This window comes from Rhopalosiphum maidis, chromosome 2, assembly GCF_003676215.2.
Source record: "Rhopalosiphum maidis isolate BTI-1 chromosome 2, ASM367621v3, whole genome shotgun sequence".
Taxonomy (NCBI): domain Eukaryota; kingdom Metazoa; phylum Arthropoda; class Insecta; order Hemiptera; family Aphididae; genus Rhopalosiphum; species Rhopalosiphum maidis.
The window spans coordinates 54,734,514-54,758,380 of NC_040878.1; the positions used below are offsets into that span (position 1 = coordinate 54,734,514).

The following is a 23,867-nucleotide window of genomic DNA, read 5'->3' on the forward strand; positions in this document are numbered from 1 at the left end:
AATATAGTTTTCAAGAGAATAGTGATTAACAAACTTAAACTATTAATCTTGGCACTAAACGTGATAAAATTTAATTTTCAATAATTAAAAAAAAAAATGAAAAATAGTTATTTATCAATATACAAATTAAAATTATAAGTATCTAGAAATAATTGAACCCATATGAACTATAACAAAAAACTTTAAATTTATTTTAAAAAACTATACTAAAATGTTCAGCTAAACCTTATCTAATATTTATTTTTTTATTTTTTAAGCAATCTAATAAATTACGAGTTCAAATTTCACACCTAAACTCAACACTAAGATATTCAAATAATAATATGTTCAATGGTAGTTCAAAACAAAATGGTTAAATGTAAACATGGTTTATTTATAATAACTAACAAAATATGCATGTATAAAAATTTAAAAGAGCAACTTATCAGTTATAATTAAAGTAAATTACTAACTATTATGTTACATTATCTCAAAATCATCTCTTAGGTCATTATATTCAAGAACACGTTTTTTGATAGCTGAATTATCCACCCATGTCACAAAATCTTCTAAAGGTCTGAAAATATTATATTATACAGTGTTAAATATTTTTATTTTGTTTAAACTTTTGTTTTAAATTTAATAAAATATTGTAAATCATATTGAGTTATAAAATTCAAGTTTTTTTTTTTTTAAATTATAATGTTTTTAAACAACTTATAAATTATTAATTGATTTTTAGTATTATAAAAGGTCAGACTCGGAAAACACAAGATATCAGTGTAACCCCATATTTTTTAAAATATAGGTTACATTATCATATTTGAGTAAACAATACTATAATACTACAGTTTACAATAGATATAATATAAAAAAATATGTATGCATTACTGTCATTATTTTAATATTGGATTAATGTCTAGGATTATATATTTTAAAGTCACACAACAATACATTTTTGGATATAAATATTGTTTTAATTTGTTGAATATATTAGACCAAAAACCAAATATTAATTTCATGGGTATTAATGTATTATATCAATATGACATGTCAACTTAAGAAACAAAATACTTCCATAATACATCACTTGTAACGCCAGCAATGATTTGGTTGACTTTGGTTGCTTGAAAATTAATATTTTGGTCTTTGAGAAATATTTATCTTTATTTATTTATAATTTAAACAATTCAAGGCTAGGAGTGCAAAGTAAAATTATATTAAGGTTTAACAACATGAATACAAAAATAAATCAACATCAGATAAATCATTTATACATCTTGTTATTATATCTGTCATAAATATTTGTTCGATACTGTGATCACTAATGTGATGTATATATATATGTTGATATAACACAATGTACAGTCGACTCTCGATATTTCGAAGTTTACAGGACTTGTTTTTCAACAAACATCGAATTACCGAGAGTTCGAATTGTTGAGTAGTTCGAAATAACGAGAGGTCAAAAAAAATTTGAATTATAGAGTTAAGAAAAAAATTTTGTTCTTTAATATTGTACATATTAAGAGTTATTTATTGTTTTTAAATTTTAAATTAAGCTATATAATAATTATACTATGTAAATTTAATTATTATTATAAAAGATTATTATTTTTTGAAGAAATTTGTAATGGTTTTCTGCTTCATTGAATTTAGTTTCATTTTTGAATATATACTTTGAATTTCCGAGCATTGAACAAATGATACTTTGAATTGTCAAGTGTTAGTGGCCAATTTTCACAAAATTTAATTTTGAATAACCGAGTGTACTTAAATACATTGTTTTTGATCGAATTGCCACGTGATTTTCAAGGGACCAAGTATTTACTTCAAATTACCGAAGATTTTGAATTATTGAGAGTCGACTGTACATGAATATATTTATTAATCCAATATTTATATCATATCATTGTGCAACCTTAATTATAATTATTTTAAGTTTAATTATACAAGTAAGGGCAAATAATTTGAGTATTATGTACAGAGAGAAAAGGTAAGCTTAAAGTATAATAATTATTGAAATATAGATGAATAGTATATTAGGTAAATATTACTTACATGATATACAACTTAATTTTCTCGGGTATTTTTTAAAATTTAAGATAATTATAAATATTTTAAAATATTTACATATTAGACTAACTGATCATAAGCTTACATTTAGGTTATCCCTACCCCCAAAAAATGTAATACAACATATTTGACATACCTTGATACTAAGAATGCTGGATCTTTTATTAACTGTGGACCAACTCGAACATGACCTTGTTCTATATAGGTGATAGCAGATTTCAGTGTTTGAACCATTTTAGACCGAACCATTATAACAGGTAATCGGCGTCTACAAAAACATGATGCAGTTATCTTTGAACAAAGTTCAAAGTTCCTTTTTGTTGTTATTAATCCCATCATGTATCTAAAATAAAATACTTATTTTGATATATAATGGATATTTTTTTTTGGGATGATAAAAATTTTAAATTTTCAACTCAAGAGATGGTTTATAGTTGTAAATTGGATTTAGTTGATTCTTTCAAAAGTAAAAAGTAAAAATTCAAAGTACTTTCCTTAATAATCGGGGAAAAATTACATAATTAAGGAAAAATGTGAACTTTTATGCTAAATAAGTTTTTGATAAAATTGATTTCTTTATTTTGTTAATTTATAAATGAATAAGAATAGACATTTGAATTTTTCATCAAGTGTTACACATCATATTCTACACATAATGTTTCAAAATATTTCAACAACTATTAAACTATAGATAGACATTTACAATTTTTTTAATTGACTAAAAAAAATGTTGCTTGGTCAAAAACCTAAAAAATGTAATATAAAGTTCTCATAAGTTGTTAATAAAAAATTTAAAAAAAAGTTGAGCATAAATCCATAAAAATTTTTTATTAGTATTAATAAGTGAGATAATTAGCAAATTATTTTATAGTTAAAAATAACATTTTTAATATTCTTACTTAAGATTCAAAATTTAATACAAGCTTTTTTATAAGTTTTTAAACTATATATCAGTAAATAAAACTTATTTTTAGAAATTTTAATAAAAATTAATTTTCAGATCAAAATTATTGAACTTATTACAATTTCCTACCTAAGTTACTTTTATAACTGTACAAACATATCAAAAATATATAGGCACAATATTTAATGTTTTTATATGCATTTGAAGTTCAAACTTGTAAAAATCATGAAAAGTTACTAACAATAATTAATTTATATAATCTTCAATTTTTAAAGGCAAGGTTAAAAATATAATACAATATTTCACATAACTCTTAAGAGGATGTCATACCCACACATGTTGTCTTTGTTTTATGAACGTAAACATAGCAAATTTACGTTCAGTAGATTCAATTTTATGCTAAATATAAACAAAAGCCTTTGAGATGTCCTAGATAATATTATTACCTTTAAGTTTAATCATAGGTAAATTGATTCTAATATTAAGCTAACAGCATAAAATTAAATTTTCTAAACGCGAATTCGTAAGACAGAGACAACATATGCAGGTATGACGTCCTTGTAAGTACTCTACTAGTTTTTTTTTATAGACATTTGAAATTCATATTTAGTTAAAATTATATAATTAAATAATGATGATGTTCATTATTTGGTTATAACTTAAAAACATAATTCACAGAGGACTTCAAACTTGTATGTACATAATGAAATTTACACAATGATATTTTGTAAAATATATAGATTAATTTTAAGATATTACCTATTTATATCATTAACATATTCAAACTGTTTTTCACTGGTTAATTAGTATTGTTTTCAAAGTGAGTAACAATAATATAATATAATAAATGATAAATGGAAAATTATTGAAAAAATTAAATTTGCTTAAAATAATATTAAAAATAAAATAAATGAATAATAACTGTAACAAAAAACAAAAATTGAAATATACTTAATGATATAGGCTGACAGACCATCTCCACCTACACTTGTTTTTTGTATGCAATCATAAATTATTGAATTTAAATTTAACACATCCAATAAAGTGACTTACTCAAAACCTACAATACAATAGAGTAGTACCCACTTTTCCACCTTTTTTAATTTTCAATTCAAATCAGATTTAGATAAAATATTAACTTAAACACATACTAAGAAATATTAAATATTTCTCAAATAGTTATAAATTTAGATAAGAAAGTGTCGACGTGTGGTTATAATAGATTATAAAAGAAATATGCAATGAAAAAAATATTAATTTCATTTAATCACAATTTAATTTAAAATAGTATAGAAAATCTATATAATTATCAAGTTTATATATTAAACTTGCAAATAATAAAAGTTGATTTTGGTATAATAATTATTTTTACCATTATGCCTAGTGAATGACAGATCATTGAGATACTACTATACAATTAATTTAACAAAATTTAAAATTAGCAGTAAGATATTGGCTTTTAAATACTTTAAACAAAATTAAGTAACTCCAGTTGAATTAAATTTATGTTTGTACTTAAATTTTTCAATCAAATTATTAATAAGTAATAATAACTTTTATTTTTAGTTTTAAATGTAAAATTCCTACACTTTTTTACATTTAAAATTTGTTTTTCATTTCAATATTCAAGAATAGAGAATATATCAGATATTTAATCTTACAATTTTTCTAATAGCTGAGCACCTCGTTCATTTCGAAATGGATCTTTAGGCTCTAAACTTTTAATCTTTTCTGCTAGAGTCCTTATTTCTCTTGATAACTTATTATACCTAAAACATACCAAGGATACAATTAATAGTTCTTAATTTGATAGATTATTATCTTACAAAGTGTAATGTTCTCGTTTTTGAATCATGTATTTCTTCATGATTTTTAATTCGTGTAAATTGTTGTCCAGTTCCCATGATATGAAGTCAACTTTCTTCAATAATTTTTGTTCGTGGAATTTTAATTTTCTAACCATTTTAATACTATTTTGGTTTTATTTAATAATTAATTAATAAACGCAATTCAAAATTTCAAATAATTAACATTAAACAAGTAAACAACATGCCAAAATAACCAAAACGTGTCTGATATCATAAAAGTTAAATGATAAGATAATAGATAATGTCTAATCCCTATGATAAATGGAAAATTCGTTATCAGTCAACAGGAAGTCCAACATTTTATTACTTTCATTCTGGAATTATCCAAGATTATTTTAAACTTTTAAGTGCAAAATGATAAATCTTAATAATATTGCACTTGTGCAAATAAAAGTAATTGCATAATTATTTTATTTTGGACTGTTTTCTGAGTTTATTCACAGTAATTGAGTAATCGTAAGACAGTTATTATTATATTAATATTATTGTTAGCAATACATTTATCTCGTTCACACACTGTAACATAGTTTTTTTTTCCATTTATTGATAGCGTACGTCACATATTCTGTGAATTTTTTTCCGTCATTTTATAATCTTTCGTCGATTAACATAATAATTCGCACTTTGGCGTTCGGCACTTCGGCAGTCGTCATTCGTATACTCGCATAGAAATATTATATGATAATCAGACTGCCGTTAACTAATCATTTGTTTTAGTGTTTGGGTTTGTCATTTTGGTAAACGTTTGACCATGTTATTCTTGAAGTGAAGTCAAGTTGTAGTCACAGTCACTGTTTTGTATAATACTTAACAGTAACGAAAATATAACAAGCTCGTGTCGCTCCGCTTATAGCATTTTACATATTACATAACTATTAACTATGGCTGAACCAGACGAAAATCCTTTTGGTGATCCCACCCCTTCTGTGGGTCATCCTTTTCAGGTAACTTTTTATGTTTTTTATTCAAATTTAAATAAAAGTTGTGGGTCCTATTTTATTTTAGATAAATAATTTATTTACTAAAATACGATCACATTTATCTAGTTTACTTAATAAACCACTACAATGTAATTTTTTTTTTATATAATTAAATATAAATGTATTGGTCAAATATGTTTTAACTTAGAGTCCATCACATATGTTCATAAACTATGGGATTCAAATATTTTATATTTTAAAACTAGGTACCTTGGGGAAAAATTAATGTTAAGAATTTTTGACTTACTCCTAGTTTGCTCTTTGTTAATGATATGTATACATCTACTTATTCTGCTTAATAATTTAACTTGCATTAGATAGGTACGGGTAGGTAATATATAGATTAAAAAGCAATTATTGTTATTCTTGATATTAATAGTCATACGATTTATAAATAAGCAATAATGTACAAAAATGTAACTTTATAATTTATGTTTTAGTATAAGGGAAAAATTGTGTTTTAATTATTTTTTTAGGACCCTTCAGTCAAAGAACTAACAAATAATAAAGTACAGTCTTTAATTGAAGACTTCAATCCATTTGGAAAGGATCAAAATGTTGTTAACAATGCGGTAACATTATTATAGCTATTGTACTTAATTATTACTATAGATGTTTTGTGTAGTCATTATTCTTTAGTTTTAGTAGTTTTATGTTTTTGTGATTTGTCTTAATATTAATTTTTATGATATGTAATACATATTTATAATTTACATTTATAGTAAAATCTAAAAAATGTTTATTCGCATCATAAAATTAAATTAAATTAGACTGCATTACATTTATATTTTATTACAGAAACCTCCTGTAAGAGGTGCAGCCAATCCACCACTGAATTCTATGCCTGCTGTAATGTCACCAACACAAGAGTATCCAGTTACTCCACAAGTTGCTCCTGCTTATGGAAGAAATCCTGGTGATGTATCAGCTGATTTATTGGTAAATACTTAGTTTTTTACTAATTTCTTTACACAATTTATGCTTATTTGTATCATATTTTAATTAGGCTAGAAAAGCTGAACTTGATCGAAGACAAGCTGAATTAGATAAAAGAGAAGAGGAATTGCGTACCGCTTCAATAAATGGTATTTGTTATTTTAATATATATGCTCTTGTTCGTATAAAAATTAATGAAAAATATTTTTTTATGAATTTTTCTAGTTCGTCAAAACAATTGGCCACCATTACCTAAAGGGTTTTGCTATCAACCATGTTTTTATTTGGACATAAGTGTAGAAATTCCACCAGATTTTCAACATGTTGTCAGACAACTATACTATTTATGGTTATGTAAGATACTAAAAATAAAATAAATATACTAATTTACTTGCAAATAACTTGAGTTAATAACAAATGTTTATTTTATAGACCATACTGGTTTGCTAGCTTGCAATATATTGATTAGTACCTTGTTACTTTTCTTAACTGGAGCGATAGCTACTTTTATTTTTTCAATTGTTTATGCTGGAATATTAGTACCACTTTCATTTTTATTTTGGTTCCGCCCAGGATATAAAGCTTTTCGGTAAATATTAAAAAATTCTAGTTTTTTTTATACATTTAATTATTATTTTATTTTTCTTATAGTGATGACAGTTCTTTCAACTTCATGCTTTACTTCTTTGTGTTTTGTATCCAGTTTGTTATAGCAGTAGTTCAAGCATTGGGCACATATGAATCGGGTTATTGGTAATTATTTTTAATATTTAATAAAGTGTATTATTGTAACAATTTTTAAATCTGTATTTTTAATTTTGCAGTGGATTGTTTATGGCTGTCAGACTTTACGAGAACTCTCATCCATTTTTAGGCACTCTGGTGACATTAATGGGAATTGCTTTTTCTCTTGGTGCAACTATGGACTTCTTTTTGTTGACCAAAGTAAAAAAATAAAATAGCATAGTCATTAATCATTGCTGCACTATTACCTATTTTTTATAATTTAATTTTTTTTAGATTCATAGAATTTATCGTAGTTCAGGCGCCAGTTTTGCTAAAGCACAAGAAGAATTCCGTTCTGGTGTTATTTCTAGTGGTGCAGTCTCCAATGTTATAGCATCCAACATCAGATTTTAAAATAACAAATCATGCATTCTCAATATATATTCTATTTAACACTTAATATTACTTCAGAATATACATTGTTATATTGTGATCGATATTGTACATATGCAACTGAAAACAACATTTAATCTTTCGCATATTTTAGCGTAATAGTCATTATTCAAATATTTTCAAGCAGAAATGATAACAATTTCATTATGATGAGTCATTTTTGTTTGTATTTTATTAATCACTAGGACTTATACAAAATTATTTTGTCCTACAAATTATATATTATTAGGATTTTAATTATCCTATATATTATCCTTTTTTTCTATTGAGTTCGGAGTTATATAAACATAATATATTTTATGATAATTTATTATGGTTTTATTGTTTTATATACAATTTTTACGTCATTAGAAGTTTGTTTGTTTGTTATTATATATATTCATTCCTATATAATATGTCTTAACTATATGAAATAATGTAAAAAAATTTTGTTTAACTTGAATTTCTTTAATACAATCTTATTTGCCATTAGATGTGCACAAATCAAATAATTAAAAAAAATAATAATATACTACATTAAAATTTAGTAAAAAAAAAATATGAAATTTAATTTGTGTAGTAATTGAACCCCATACTCATAAGCGCAACTAGACTTCCAAAACGTGGGGTGCTAAGACTGATAACAGTTTACCAATTGATGGCATTTCACTAAAATAATAACAGATATATAAAACATTGGGTACTAAATTTGAAGTTGGGGGAGGGTGCTAAAGACCTTTTTGCGCCACTGGTCATACTTGACAATTAATGATTTTATGTTAAATTACAGACAAATTCTACATATTGTTGAGCATTACAATTATTATTATGATGAATGATGACTTATTCTCAACTTGTCATGAATTTTGATGGCCATTCACGTGACAAATTAATTAATTTATTTGTAATACAAATTTTGTATTCGTTCATAATATATTATTTATGCAATTGTGACGTTTCCATGGCCTGGGACCGCGTTTTGTTCTGTAGAAAATATATTGATACGTCACGCCGACTGACAAGACGGTTGAATTTACTAACCTCTTTGGTTTTGGGCGGCCAGCGATAACGACGCTATTTGAGCGGGAAATAACCAGATAACTGAACATTTCGAGATACGTTAAACACGAACTGCAGATGTTTACTTTATCATGTTCAAACGGACGTATTCCGTCAATGAAAAACATGATTTCTTTTCGTCCGAGTTAACCGATGGCGGTTTTTTATTGATATCCGTCGTGCGGATACTGAGATGCATGTCCCATTCGTGAATCGTGCGTTAGCGTTGCATACTTATGACTTGCATTGTCCATGACTGGGGGAGAGGGGAAAATGGCGGCATTTTCGGCGTGAACCTACAACGTCCTGACGACGACGCCGCGGCCCACAACCAATTTCTTTTGTTAACGGCATCGATTTCCGCGGCGGCGTCGTCCCTCCGACGGTTCACCCGCCGACCATACCTCGACGATGGCGATTGGCCACCGGTGGGTCACGTGTACACCAAACATGGCGGACACTGACGGTTGGCGCGCGTAACGGTCTTCGAGTGGACGGGTGCGCGTGCGCGTGAGGCGTGCTCGTGCGGGTGCGCGCGTGTGTACACTGTATGCGGATTTGACGACTGTTTGCTGCTGCCGATCACTGCTCGTCCTCTGACTGGTTGGTGTAACTCGGTCTTATTTTTTCCCCGTTTTTTTTTTCTCAACGGTTTTTTACGACCGCACACCCGCCGACTCATTGAAAATCTCTCGTCACGTACGCGCGCTTAAAACAGTTGCACCGTCCATCGAAGACCGTCGTCGACGAATCCATACCGGCTTTGTCGTTAGTGCCGCACGACGACAATACGTTCCAGTTTCAATCAACGCCGTCCCGTTGTAACAACAAATCACCACCGCCTTAGCAAAAATGGTACGTGCCACTACATACGTTTGCATGACTTTTACAAATCATCGATGGGCGAAAGACGTCGCCACTCGATTGCGACTAATTTTTTACCGCGCCAAAAATCCACGCCGACGTTTGGCGCGCGCGGTTTTTCTACTAAAATCGTGTATCGTTTTTCCAAATCGATAATCAAACAATGTTCCAGTTCTATTGTGTCTTGAATCTACTATATTTAAACTTTTCTTTATTTTATTTTATTTTATTTTCACTCTAGGCTGGTGGTAAAGCGGGTAAAGACTCGGGTAAATCCAAGGCGAAAGCAGTGTCCAGATCCGCCAGGGCAGGCTTACAAGTAAGTCACAAACAGCGTTATTAATATTGTTACTATTATTTTATCTTAAGAAACATTAATTTTGGCTGTAAGTTGTATAATACTGCTATTTACTAGTTTGAAATTATGTTATTTGATGACTCCTCGAATTGGCGCCAGTAACTCTTATTACACCCCCCCCCCTCCTACAGTTTCCTCATATAATGTTTGACCTGCTCAAAACGAACACAAATGAATCCACTGGATCGTTTTGCGCGCGTCTTTTATGAGAATCAAGTAACAGCCACGTTAAGTTACTTTTACTGTCAATAATTTACTTATTTGATTCTAAATTTAATCATCTGTATCATTGTAAGTATTTCACTACTATAAGCTTTGTACATTTCTTGATTCATTGTTATTTGATCTGCTTGTGGCTAGGTTATCTTTCTAATTAAGTAATCCAATTCCTGACATATTGAAATTGGGTAGTGTTTTCATTTTAATATATAGGTAATTAAATTTCTAACCATCTTCAAGATATCAGTATAAATATTTAACCTTAGTTGATACCAATGTCCTATATTTCTATTTATTTCATTAAATATTCCCATATTTTAAGCGAATTGTATATTTTTACAACATTCAAAACCTAAATGATGTCAACTTAATCGTTTACTATATTTTTATAATTTAAAGGTGCCTTTTTATAGGTTTTATTAATTATGTATATGTTTATTATGTCACATAGTTTTTTGTAATGAAAAATTGTCCTTAACATTTTAAATTAATAGTAAGTGTTTTTTTTACCTAATAAAAAAAAGATAGTATAGTTATTATTATCTTATACTTAAACTGACATACCATAATATTCCTTATGTTTTTTAATTTTTTAAATAAATTTATACTATGTTTGTAAGAACATATAAATTATATAATTTTTGTTTCTACAATTTTTCAAATGTTTAATTAGTTATTCAACTCTCCGATAGATAGTGCACTCGATAACAAAATAAATATTTATTTTATATGTTATGTGATACTGTTAACATATATAAAAATTTTAATAACTAAGTTTAATTGCTTATCAAATACTTAATTTATATAATAACTGTTTAATTATATATACATTACAAATAAATTAAATAGTTGTATTTATCCACTTTTTAAAAATATTTCTATACAATTGATAATTTGAATATGATAATGTTAATATTGATACTAAATACTTTTTTTTTTTCTTTAGGTGGTTTTAAGTTAGGTTTCTACTGTAAGTAGGCATCCTCCTTTAAGAGGTCCAACAATTACTATTTTAGTAGGGCTACTATGAATTCAGAAATTTCTGTTAGACAATAAAATGTAATGTATATAATTAATCTTATAAAATAGAATAAATTCATTAAATTCTTGTAAAAAAATGGAATTCACCATAAAAAATACATTTCTAGTACGTCTGCCATTTTAAATGTCCCCTTCTGTATTTGATTATGGAGTTAATATCAGTTGATTTAGTTTGTACTAAATTTATGTACATAAATTGAGGAATGTTGCTCATTAATATACATTATATTGTTGTCCCTTTAATATTCCATATATCAATCATTTACATAATTTATTTACAGTTTCCAGTGGGAAGAATTCACCGTCATTTGAAAAATCGTACTACAAGTCATGGTCGTGTAGGAGCAACAGCGGCTGTTTACAGTGCTGCCATTTTAGAATACCTGACTGCTGAAGTTAGTAGTTGAGAAATATTATCTATATTTAATGTATTTCATTAAAATAATGTTTATTTAAAGGTATTGGAATTGGCTGGTAATGCGTCAAAGGATTTAAAAGTGAAGCGTATTACACCACGTCATTTGCAACTTGCCATCAGAGGAGATGAAGAATTAGACACACTCATCAGAGCTACAATTGCAGGAGGAGGTAATATATTTATTATAATATTGTTATTATGTACACTATATTATTTTATTTTATTTTTCAGGTGTTATCCCCCATATCCACAAATCCCTCATCGGCAAAAAGGGATCTCAAAAACCACAGTAAAATTCCACCTGCCATACAAGACTTTAATTAAATGTAAAACATTTATTTGTAATTTGTAAGCTATGTAATTTGATTTTATTCATTTACCATTTATTCTTTTGCCTTATTTCAATAATTAATTTTATACCTCATATATTATAAAATGATTCCATTTGCTACTTTTGTGCAAGTGTAGGAGGTATAAAACTTCTTATGGTAAAGACTAATTATATTAAGACAAAGTAAACTTGGATTTTTTTTTTGTAATATCAATTTTTTCACTAAAGTTATATCAATTGAAAATTGTTTTTGATTATTTTTCTAATCGGAAATTTCTTCGATTACGTAAAACCTAGAATGTACAATATTTTGTTGTATTATTCACTTGAAGGATAAACAAAAAAAAATAAAAATATATGCATTTCTTTTTATAATTTGTGTCTATTTATTTCTTAAAAATAGTAACATTGTTAAGATTATTTTAATTTTAAAAAAAGATCAATGACTAAATTGAGTAAATATCAGTTCTTAACGTTAATGAACAGTAGGGGATTTGTTCATACAATATGATTTTCGTAAAAAGGATATTAGCAATATCCAATTTCAGCACATAAGGTTTGTTCTTTGATGTCATCTATTAAAGTGTTGAGAAGTTTTTGGGTGTACTGCTCCACAAAGTCAACACATTTGCTTTTGTCTGGTAGAACATCACATAATGATTCTAATCTGTACTGAATATCTTTCTACAGATAAATTAAATCATTAAAAATTATTTATCAACGTATTAAAGTATGTTTTTACTTCTAGTGGAGAGGTTTCAATTTTATGTTTTATGTCATGGATCACATCTTTGCAAATGCTACACTTTGGATGAAATTTAACATCTTTTTTTTCCGCTGAAAATATATAACTTCATAAAATGAAATGTAACCTTAATATTTAAAAAAAAACTTACCACACTTGGTGCATGTGGTTCGCAAATTCTCTATTACAGCTCTGATGAGCCAATCGTTGTTGTCATCAAATTTTGCCTTGCAGCTGTACTTGATGAGATTCAGCATATCATTGACCTTTTAACAAAACAATATTTAAAAATAACAGATGGTAGCATATTATGATTTTGTGTGACAACTGACGACCCAAGGAATATAATAATAGTGGGAAAAGTATTATTGTTTGTTGATAATGAATAAAACTACAAAATATTTGATTTAACAATACAGTTTATTAGATATATTATGTTTACTTTTCATCACATTTAATACATTACATATTTCTATAACTTGTAAAGTACTACATATCATACATTTTAGATAATGGCAACATAGATTAAACATATGATTAAGTTCATACCAGTTGATTAACAAAATTGTATTGTTATAATTGAAACAAACTAGAGAATTGATGACTACAAATATGCTTTCCGCCTCAATATGTTGATCCTAACACAAGCTTACAGATAAAAAAAAAATTTCTCAGTCCATTAATATTCAGTCACGAACAATATCTAGAGCTGTACAGCACAATGATATGAACATACAAACATTTTTTTTTTTTTTTTTTTAACACGTTTTAACATATTGACTTCTTATGATTTCATAGTTTGTCATAGCAAATTTTAATACTTTTCTGACAAATTGAAATAAAACTATTCAATTGGATTACAATTGTCTTTATAAATTTATCTTATCTAATATAAAAGTAAACACCAGTTTAATGGAAAATTTATTTCACTTACTTTTTTAATTTTGATAACCTAATTATTTTTTAATACTTTTAAGTTTATTTTTATTTAAATAAACTGTAGTTGTTTTTTTGATAACGATGTTATTATAAATATATAAGTATAAAAAAATATATATATTTTTTATAATGTATTAATCAAAAAATAAAAAATAAAAGAGTAAGAATGTATATTATATTATAACTATAAGAGAAAATTTCAAAATATTATATTAATTTTTATTATGATTTTATCCTTAATACATAATAAATTTAAAAACCATTTATTAACATAAAAAGAAACATTTATAAGTAATAATAATTAAGTCTAGATTATCATTTTTATAAGTCATCATTAATTACAATATTGAATTTGCGTTCACATAACGTGAGTTAGTTCATTTTAATCTAATTAATATCACTAATTTTCGATGATTTGCACATTCCATAAAGAGCGTTTGCACAACATTTCAGCCTGAAAAAAAATACAAAAATACACTTAACAGACAGAAAAAATTTATTGACTTTTGTAAATAATTTAATTATAAACAACTAGATTTTGTTAAATTTAAAAAAAACAGATCAAACGTTTTAAATATTTTTTTAAATAATTTGTGCTTATATTAACAAAACAATAAAGCCAAGTTATATTAACATAACATAGTTATTATTTAATCCTAGTAAATTTAGTTATTCAGAAGCAATAAGTTTAAATCAATATAACTAACTAGGTAAAATCACCATTCTAACAATAAAGGTCACATATTAATTGATAATTAATATTGGTAAAAAAATTGAATTAGATAGTTACCTTGCACTCTTTAGCATTATCCCAGGATGCACACCAGTATTCTGAGCCTTCTAAACATCTGGAGTTACTAAATTGGTTGACTGCAAAACTCTTATTTTTACTGCACAGCCCTGTTTTCTCGCACATCATCCATGTAGGCGAGTGATTACAGAGATTTTTGAAAGTTTGAGCGTACGACTCTATCATCTCCATACACTGCATAATATTTATTTGTGTGAATTTTTAATTTTAGACCTCGCTAAAATTATTGAATTTACACAAACACACACACACACACACACACATACATATACACACACAACTTGCAGTGTAAAATTAATATAAATTATTTTAGTATTTTAGATACTAGTGTCTATTTTGATTTGTATAATAAATAAGATATAACAGTTTGTCAAAGATAACAATTTTTCAATATGAATAGGGTTTAAAATAAAAATTATTATCTCTTGGGTCTGAATGCCATCTAACTGGCTACACATTTGATAAATTGCCCATAATTTGCTTATTGCAATAAAGTAAAATCAAATAGTCATTTACCTCATCCTTATAATTGATTTCAACTTCACTGCACAGCTCAACCAAGTCTATGTCGTCAACGCTTACTGAATCATTGATTAAACGATCTTCAAATACAGTAATAAATGCTTCACAGGCAGCACAACTAATAGAACTATCCAATTCAACAGACTCTGTAGTAGTCAAATGTACATTCTTTTTTGGCAGGTCAATATTTATTTTACCTTGGACTGTGTGAAATATATGTGTATGAGTATTATAATGATAAATTACATAAAAAAAATTTTTTTCATAAAAATAATAATTGTAATCATTTACTTTTATCCTCTTCACACACCATTAATGCCATACACGCAACACTTGGTTCTGTTCCAATTTGGATAAACTTGATAATTTGCTGATAATTTGCATCAATAAAAGATTGACATTCATTTTCTTCAACATTGGGTAATACGCGACATACTGAATCTAAAACCTGTTCTATTTCGTCCTAAAACAAAGTTAAATTGAATTTATTACTTTAACTTCCATTCAAGTATAACTTTAAGGCAATTGAACACACTTGATTTGTTTTATCTTTGAAGACACCATGCAAATATTTCATTACAACAGTGCATACTAGACAAAATGGAGTTGGAATTTTTGGCTCTTCCAACATTTTGTAATTATTAGCCAATAATTGTCCCATATTGTATCCAGGGAACACTATAGTAACTTGTCCAGCCGTAGCAATCATATTTGTTTCTAAAAAAAATTAAAATATGAATATCCAATATTTATATTTATTAACATAAATAAATAATAATTTTACATTAAATATACATTTATTTTATTACCTAAATCATCTTCAGCACTTTCAGAAATGGTTTTTGGTTTACAAATGTCCAATAAAACACAAATTTCTTCAGGTTTAACTTGAGCAACTAACATGTCGAGTATGCTTTGTAACTGAGATGAAACAAAATTTGTACATTCCCCTTTCCATTTGGATGGTAGTTTGGTACACAACTTCTCTAATTTCTTTTTAATCACTTCCTGTACATTACAATAAGAATTAATTAATCATTTTTAATGTACTTAAATATAATTGTCTAGCTATTGAGCTATATATTAACCTAACATAACTAAATCTAAAAATTCGAAATTTCACTGTATCTTGTAATATTTTACATGATCGTAATTCTACTATAAGATTTATTTATTGAAAAAGGATTAATAGTAGTTTTAATACTTGATAATGTATTTTATTATTTTATCATTTTATAATATATCGATACATAATTAAGTAAACATTAAACACACAAAGAACCTATCTTATTAACATTATTTACTTAACTTAAAATATTATTGAAAATTCATTTCAATGAGTTGTTTCCCTCAAAATTGAACATTTAAATTTTTACAATAAAGAGATTATGAAAAATTAATTTTAATTTTAACCATGCTTTTATTAAATGTAAATAGTGTATTATTATTATTATTTATTTAGATTTTAGTTTTGTAATAGTATATAAAAATTATGTACAGTATAACAGATGGTCACTTGCTGGCAGGATGAATTTTATACGGTATAGTCAGTTAGAAACGAATACCATTTTGAGTAGTATAATTTTTTTATATGAGATGTATTTACGCACTAATTTATTCAGTTAACTAATACCAAAAATTAAAAAATATACCACTCATTAACAATCATATTATATTATATTAAGTCCACTTACTTCTGTATCTTTATTAGAAATTTCAGATTCTAAAGCTGACATAAAAATAACACACATAGGACAATTATTTGAACTTTCACTATCTTTGTTTGAAGTTAAAGATAAATCTGTTACTGGACATAATTTCAATTCTGGACAGATCTAATTCAAGTAAATAATTAATTTATTATTATTTTTAGACAAAAATTATAATTAAGTACTTACTATTGATGGATCAACTTCTTGTGCTACAAGTGAAATAAAGGCATCACCATATTGGTCGACAAACTGTTTACATTGTTGTTCAAATGATGATGGCACAACCATGCAAGATTTTTCCAATGCTGAACGAATTTCCGCTTCAGATTTTGGATCAGTTACTACTTGTTGAACGTAATTTAAAATTGACTGGCACAAGAAACATGTAGTTTTGTCAGTGGGCATATTGACATCGTTGACTATACAAAATATAATATATGATATATGAATTAGTAAATTAGTAATTACACATATTTTATGTTTTGTTTACTTATTATATATGATATAATAAGAAAACAATTCTTTTTAACAATCTTACCAACAAAATGCATTTCTTTATAGAATATATCAATAATTGGAGATTTCTTGATGACATTAATATTTTGAACTTTCGGAGGTTGTTCATCGACCACGACAAGTGTAGGTTTACGTTCATTTTGCTCTTTTTTAGTAGTAAATGAACTATCTTGTTCGGTTTTGATGGATTCCTGGCTTTGTAAAAATTCAATTGGAATAAGAGGGTACATTGGCTAAATGAAAGAATACGTTTTATAAAATCAAAACTCAAAACATGATAATCATTGATGTAAATAGTTATTAACTTACTATAATGTCGTTGAGATTATAACGAGAGTTAAGAGATTTGGGGCAAATGCCAACTATTGTACAAAGAACTTTTCCATTTAATTCATTAACAAGGAACTGATAAATACGTGTATAATTTTCATCAACTATTGCCAAACACTGAAACAAGACAAAATATGAAATGTGTGAATTATATAATAACAATAATATTTATTTGGACAATACCTCATTTGAGAAACTCCCAGTTTGTTTGCAAAGACCTTTAAGTACGTCTGAGAATTGTTCTTCAGTTGTATTGGCAACCAAAATATCTCTCAAATGTTTGACCAAGGTTTCACAAAATTCGCATGTTAATTCATCACTAACTTCATTAGATTTTTGGATTTGAATTATACCTCGTTCACCAGCATTACTAATTTCAACGCCCATCAAAGCATTTTTTGATTTCTAGGAATAAATATATTAGTAGCAAAATAATTCTTTTACTATTTAACTCCATTCTTACTTCATAACCATCAGCATGGGGATGGAATGCTTCTGAACACATACCACTCAACATACATACATTATGTTTATTAAAGCCATTCTTAACGGCATTAAATATTTCATTTTGATATGTTAATACTATACTACTGCATGCATTAGAATAACTGCTCAGTTCTCCACACATCTAATAAATAGATTATGTATAAATAAACATATTTTACTTATAAAATAACATTGATATGTTACACATATTCATTATTAAACTGACCATTAAAATTTTATTTAAAACTTCATTCCTAGACATGCTCTGTACTAAATATTCTCCTTTGTCCATAGCAATAGCACATTGTTCACATTGATGGTATTCACTATCAGCTGCTGTTTGATCCTATAAAAAATCAGTTTAATTAATACAAATTAAAAAATTAGCTTAAAATATTACAATTACTTTTCCTTTATTTTCCAGTAGAAGCTTATCAATACGCGCATTATTGCACAGGCCAGATACAGTGCAAACAACATTAGGGTCCATTTGTGAAGCCAAAGTGTCAACAAGTTCAGGTATAAAATCATCCGATAATTTCATACACTCATTTTTAATTATTTTCAATGGCAATAATTTACAAGATCCATCAAAGACTTCTTTTAGTTCTTCCTAAAAGTTCAATCAATCAATTATTGTTACCGTAATTAATCACTACAGGTACAAGATTTTTTCTTAAATCATAAATCTTTTTTCAACATAACATAACTATTATTGTATTCTTTTTTTTAACTTTTGTTAATTATTTGATTTTTAACACAACGATATAAATAAATAAGATGTTGTCAATATATTTAACATTAATACTTCAATAACCAACCAATGTAACATTACTGGTGAGTGTGTCACGAGCTTCTTTCACCATATTTTTACAAATTGTACAAATATCATCATTATCTTCGGGATATGTCTGTGTAACCCAAGTTGTTTGAATACAATGTTTGACGGCATTACATCCAGCAGCATTACTAAAAAAAATATATTTATATTAGTTTTTACTTACAAAAGCTATTTTTTACTTTAATTTATTTATCTTTTTTTTTTTTTAATATAATTCTTTATTTAGCAATCTGTTACAAATTTGAACAATAAGCTTAATTGATACAATAATAAAAAGCACAGAAATAACAGAATGAAGAGATCTCCCATTGGAGGTACTTCATTAAGATATATTTTAATTTAAACAGAATAAATTTAACCATTAATTGTATACATAATCAATAATTTAACTAATATGTATAGCATTTAACAAACATTTTTAAGCAAAGTAAGTATATATATATATATTAATTTTTAATTAATAGTTGCTATTAAACAAAGCCATTTTATTTTTATATTTATACGTTTAACTGCATTGTAATCAATAACTTATATCAATTTTAAATAAAAACCTATTTTTTAATTTTGTTTATTTAAAAGTGTACACACAGATAAGAAATATTAATTTAAAAAAAGCGATTATTGTAGTATATTGTAACTGAAGAATCAACAGTCAAAAACAATAATTAATTAGATGTAGATACTTATAAATATAAATTATACTTTTTTAACTTATAATAATATTCTATTTTTTATTATTAAATTTAAAATTTTAATAAATTGTTTATTTTAAGTTAAATCACTGAAAGAAATTTTTACTGTAAACTGTATATCTACTATACTAGGGTCGGCAACAGGCGGCCAAATCCGACCAAGGAGGGGAAATAACTGTACTGCCAAAAATATTAATATTTGATCGATATTAAGATATAATTGGAGATTATGATGGCATTCATCGTTTAATGCTGTTTACAACAATATTCACAATAACACAAAGCTTTTTCTGACTCTTGAAAATTATTTTCCAATTATCTGGACAGTCAAAGAATTTAATTGCCAACTCCTATACTATGCTTTTTTTTATTATAGTAAATCAGTTTATTGGTAGATAGCCAAAGATAATTTTCAGACATATTTCATATTTCAGACTATTTTATCAGACATTTTTTTATTTATAATTATTAAAAGTGAAAATATTAAATAAGCTTTTAACAAAGCAGATAATTTCAGATAATCCTTATATTAGATTAAAATACTATAATTCCAAAAATATAATCATAATGATTGGAATATGAAGAAAGCTAGTTTCAACTGTATTTCATGTGTACAAGATAAAAGAAAAAAATTAAATTAGCATACCCCCTAGAGATAGGCGGAAAAAATGACCATGAGAAAAAAATCCATGCATGTGCCATATAATTTTTCTATTTAATATTTTTTTGATTTAAGGTACCTACTGTAATATAATAATAACTCATACATAATAATATTGATAACATATAATGACCATAGTCATAACAATAATATAAATATAATAGTCGTGATAGGTAGTAGGTACATGATTTGTCACTCATCAATCAATTTTTGATAGTTCATAAAATAATTAAATAATCAATAATTTAATAATTGAAGTACACATAAAGTTATTAAAGTTAACCGAGTTGAATTTGTGTAATAAATAAAATAGCCTATAAGTAACTTTTAATTGTTCTTTTTCCTTCATTGTAGTTTGTGCATAGACGTTTTAATGTTAGTTTGATTTTTTACTATTAATTTTTTTTCTTTTTTTTTGATTGGTTGTATAATTCCTAAATTGTATTACCTTGTTTTGGTATCATCTACAGCAACTTCTAATCTCATTTCAAGGAAAAAAAAAAGAACAGAAATGAAATGTAAAGCTCATATAATTAAAACAATTGTTTTGGTGAATTTTTTTGTATGGGTTTTTATTCCTTAGGTATTTTTTCCAGAATTCCCTTAAGTGATTATTCGGAGCAAGATATTTGATATAAATTTAGGATATGCAGATTTTTTTATGATCTATATTATGTAAACTTTATAACAAATATATTGAGTAGGGATGGGAGAGGCATTCTTTTGTATAAAATAGTTAATCAGTTTCTGGATTTGAGAGTAAATTTAATGTTCAATGTATGAATTTTAATTAATAGCATGTGAATAAACAAAAACATTGTTCAAAAACAATTCTTGTTCATTACATTAAATAATTTTAAAAAGCATTATACTAACCATTGATAAAATAAATAAATATATAAAAATCAATATTATAACTCATTAGAAATTACCTATATAAGATATTCATTACTTTAAAAATAAAAATTGAAGTTTGTGGTATTAACTTCAATAGTTATTGTTAAATAATACATAATAAGAGTATTGTATTGTTGACTTGATGACAACATATTTATATAAAAACAGATGTACAAATACTACAATCATAACTTAAATATATCCCAATAGCAATAAAATAACCTATAGGAAAAAATATAAAAATCAAAATTTAATGAAATTAAAGATTAAATATCTTGTTACATATTTTAATCATTGAATTCATATAAACCAATAATTTAATACTTTTTCATCAATACAATAAGTAATACTAGATATTCTTCACACCTATGTACCTATTAGCTTCATGTCAAAAATATCAAAAAATTAGGTCATAAATGATCACAAAATAAATTTAAAATAAACATGTAGTAAATATTTCATAGTATTTAAGTATTTATTTAATTTACAATTAACAGCTTGGTAGAAATTAAGAAACTATTCTGTAGTAAACAAATTAATATGAATTAAGTTGTTATAAGTTAATTATTTTAATAAGCAGTTTAGATTAAATTATTGTAGATATAGTAATATTTTGCTCCTGATATATTACAAAAATAGTTTCAAAAAAGAAATAATAAATAGCATAATTGTATGCTGTAACAATAAAATTCATTGTTATTAACTAAATTAAAATAGTTTTATAAAAAATTTTACAAACATCATCTAATGTTCTAGTATATAAAAAAATGTATTAACAGCTGGGTACAACTTACTATAATAAGGTATGTCACATAAGGATGCCTTAGTCATAAATGACTTATCAGTATACAGTTTCCTATTGTTCAAGGTTATCCAGTTTTTTTATATAAATTATATTTGTATTCAATTGAAATAATAAATAAAATTATTGGGATTTTACATTTTTGTTTAGCACATTTTATTGATAACAATAAAATTATACATTGTTTTTTAAATAATCATAATATGTATTATTAGAATATAATATTAGATTACCTGAGAACACATATTAAACTCAATAAATTGTTATTATTGACACTTAATCTAAAGGTACTTGATATCTTAACTGATAATTGGTAAATAAAAATATATTGATTGTAAAAAAGACTTGTAATAACACTATTAATTTAAAACCAACCATAAACTATATATGTATCTAATTAGGTAATTAAAATGTAATGTAATTAATGATTACATGCCCAAGATCAAAAACAACTATTTTTACAATTTATGCTAATATTATTAAATAAATAACATTCTTAATTATCATGAAATTATTATAATTATTTAAAAGTAAATAAGTATTGAATAAATACTTAAAAACGTTAAATTTTAGTAAAATTAAAGTTGATTTTGTCAAAATTTAATAGCAATACCTACATAGTAATCAAATTTAGATTTTTCTTAGTTATTATTAATTTTAAATATTGAGCCCGTGTTTATGTTACAGTAAACATAATTTATTAATATTGTATTATTTATAATCTATATAGGTAGTGTTTTCAATGTTTTCATAACTAATAAACTGTTACATAAAAACAATAAATGATATGGTGAATAAGCCAAATATAAACAATAGAGTAAACAACATCATTCCAACACTGTATAGTTTTAGTAATGTGAATTATAGAAACATTTACTCACGTAATGTTTTTGCACCAAAATGACGGACCATACGTGCATTCTTGCGAGCCGAGCATTTGGACATGTCTTTGGACAATGATCGTTTCAACATCGGCCAAAGCACCTGTACATGAAAAGATAAAAAAAAACAGAAGTTAGAGAGTGAGTAGTCAACCAACGACAGAAGTCAAACACACTAAACGGCAAGGTTTTGTGTATCACAATAACAATACATTATAAGTATAACATACAATATTACAGGCAGACCGAGTTAATCGAAGTGTAGTACTTACCGGTGGAGAACAGTGCTACGAGGCCCAGAAAGGCCAGCGACCCACAAAGGCGCGCACCACCCGCGGGAGCGGTCATCGTCAGAGTTTTTTTCGACGACGATATGTTTATAATAATATACACGATATTATGCGGTTAAGAAGTCGTTCATCGATAGCAGACGACGTGGGGATGTCGACTTGGTGGTGACGGCAATAACGATAGTTGTAAAAGTCTCACGACGGTCACAAAGGTCGGAGGGTACACAGCGAATGCGTCACTGCAACAGTGCACTGTTACAGTAGTGCAGCGTATTACGTCGTTGGATTAGGAAAATACGACTGGCTGACGATAATAAAACGTACATATAAAGGTTTTTGTTTGCAATGGGCTCGGGATGCCGAGAGGAACACGGGCGATACGACGGCCTCTGTTGTTACACTGCGACGGAGACGTACGGGGGAATTGATAATAGCGATGTTGTCCGCAAAATTTCGAACGGAGTGGTGGGGGTGGGGTGGTTTGTAGTGGGAATAGGTAGTAGTTGTATAGTAACAAAGAGTGTGCAGTGTACAATGTGTACATATATTGA

General features: G+C 26.4%; 4 protein-coding genes across 6 annotated transcripts; 2 read left to right on the forward strand and 2 right to left on the reverse strand.

Annotated features, from left to right (window-relative positions):
- Positions 1 to 351: 351 nt before the first annotated feature.
- On the reverse strand, positions 352 to 5,028 carry LOC113553009 (U3 small nucleolar ribonucleoprotein protein IMP3). The gene is made up of 4 exons (XM_026956106.1): positions 4,786 to 5,028; positions 4,621 to 4,728; positions 2,192 to 2,398; positions 352 to 556 (listed from the first exon to the last, which is right to left on the reverse strand). Exons 1-4 carry the CDS (start codon positions 4,920 to 4,922, stop codon positions 460 to 462), a joined length of 549 nt encoding a protein of 182 aa, XP_026811907.1. The 5' UTR covers positions 4,923 to 5,028; the 3' UTR covers positions 352 to 459.
- A 372-nt stretch (positions 5,029 to 5,400) lies between these two features.
- Positions 5,401 to 8,103, forward strand: LOC113553007 (secretory carrier-associated membrane protein 1). 2 transcript variants are annotated; one of them, XM_026956104.1, is made up of 9 exons: positions 5,401 to 5,771; positions 6,284 to 6,379; positions 6,606 to 6,746; positions 6,814 to 6,892; positions 6,969 to 7,097; positions 7,176 to 7,332; positions 7,395 to 7,496; positions 7,568 to 7,688; positions 7,764 to 8,103. In XM_026956104.1, exons 1-9 carry the CDS (start codon positions 5,709 to 5,711, stop codon positions 7,881 to 7,883), a joined length of 1,008 nt encoding a protein of 335 aa, XP_026811905.1. In that variant the 5' UTR covers positions 5,401 to 5,708; the 3' UTR covers positions 7,884 to 8,103. The 2 variants fall into 2 exon arrangements, with proteins under 2 accessions (XP_026811905.1, XP_026811906.1); XM_026956105.1 differs by lacking the exon at positions 6,284 to 6,379.
- A 1,408-nt stretch (positions 8,104 to 9,511) lies between these two features.
- On the forward strand, positions 9,512 to 12,566 carry LOC113553010 (histone H2A.V). Its single transcript, XM_026956107.1, has 5 exons — positions 9,512 to 9,815; positions 10,066 to 10,143; positions 11,724 to 11,837; positions 11,901 to 12,030; positions 12,092 to 12,566. The coding sequence occupies exons 1-5, from the start codon at positions 9,813 to 9,815 to the stop codon at positions 12,151 to 12,153; spliced, it is 387 nt and encodes a 128-aa protein (XP_026811908.1). The 5' UTR covers positions 9,512 to 9,812; the 3' UTR covers positions 12,154 to 12,566.
- LOC113553006 (prosaposin) lies at positions 12,554 to 23,351 on the reverse strand. 2 transcript variants are annotated; one of them, XM_026956102.1, is made up of 18 exons: positions 23,299 to 23,351; positions 23,027 to 23,129; positions 19,074 to 19,221; positions 18,659 to 18,865; positions 18,479 to 18,598; positions 18,230 to 18,394; positions 17,950 to 18,171; positions 17,746 to 17,883; positions 17,459 to 17,669; positions 17,107 to 17,339; positions 16,903 to 17,043; positions 16,018 to 16,216; positions 15,744 to 15,925; positions 15,500 to 15,671; positions 15,203 to 15,411; positions 13,088 to 13,202; positions 12,934 to 13,028; positions 12,554 to 12,875 (listed from the first exon to the last, which is right to left on the reverse strand). In XM_026956102.1, the coding sequence occupies exons 2-18, from the start codon at positions 23,080 to 23,082 to the stop codon at positions 12,720 to 12,722; spliced, it is 2,769 nt and encodes a 922-aa protein (XP_026811903.1). In that variant the 5' UTR covers positions 23,083 to 23,129; positions 23,299 to 23,351; the 3' UTR covers positions 12,554 to 12,719. The 2 variants fall into 2 exon arrangements, with proteins under 2 accessions (XP_026811903.1, XP_026811904.1); XM_026956103.1 differs by lacking the exons at positions 12,554 to 12,875; positions 12,934 to 13,028; positions 13,088 to 13,202 and adding exons at positions 14,123 to 14,329; positions 14,666 to 14,860 and having other exon boundaries at positions 23,299 to 23,350.
- Between the last annotated feature and the right edge of the window lie 516 nt (positions 23,352 to 23,867).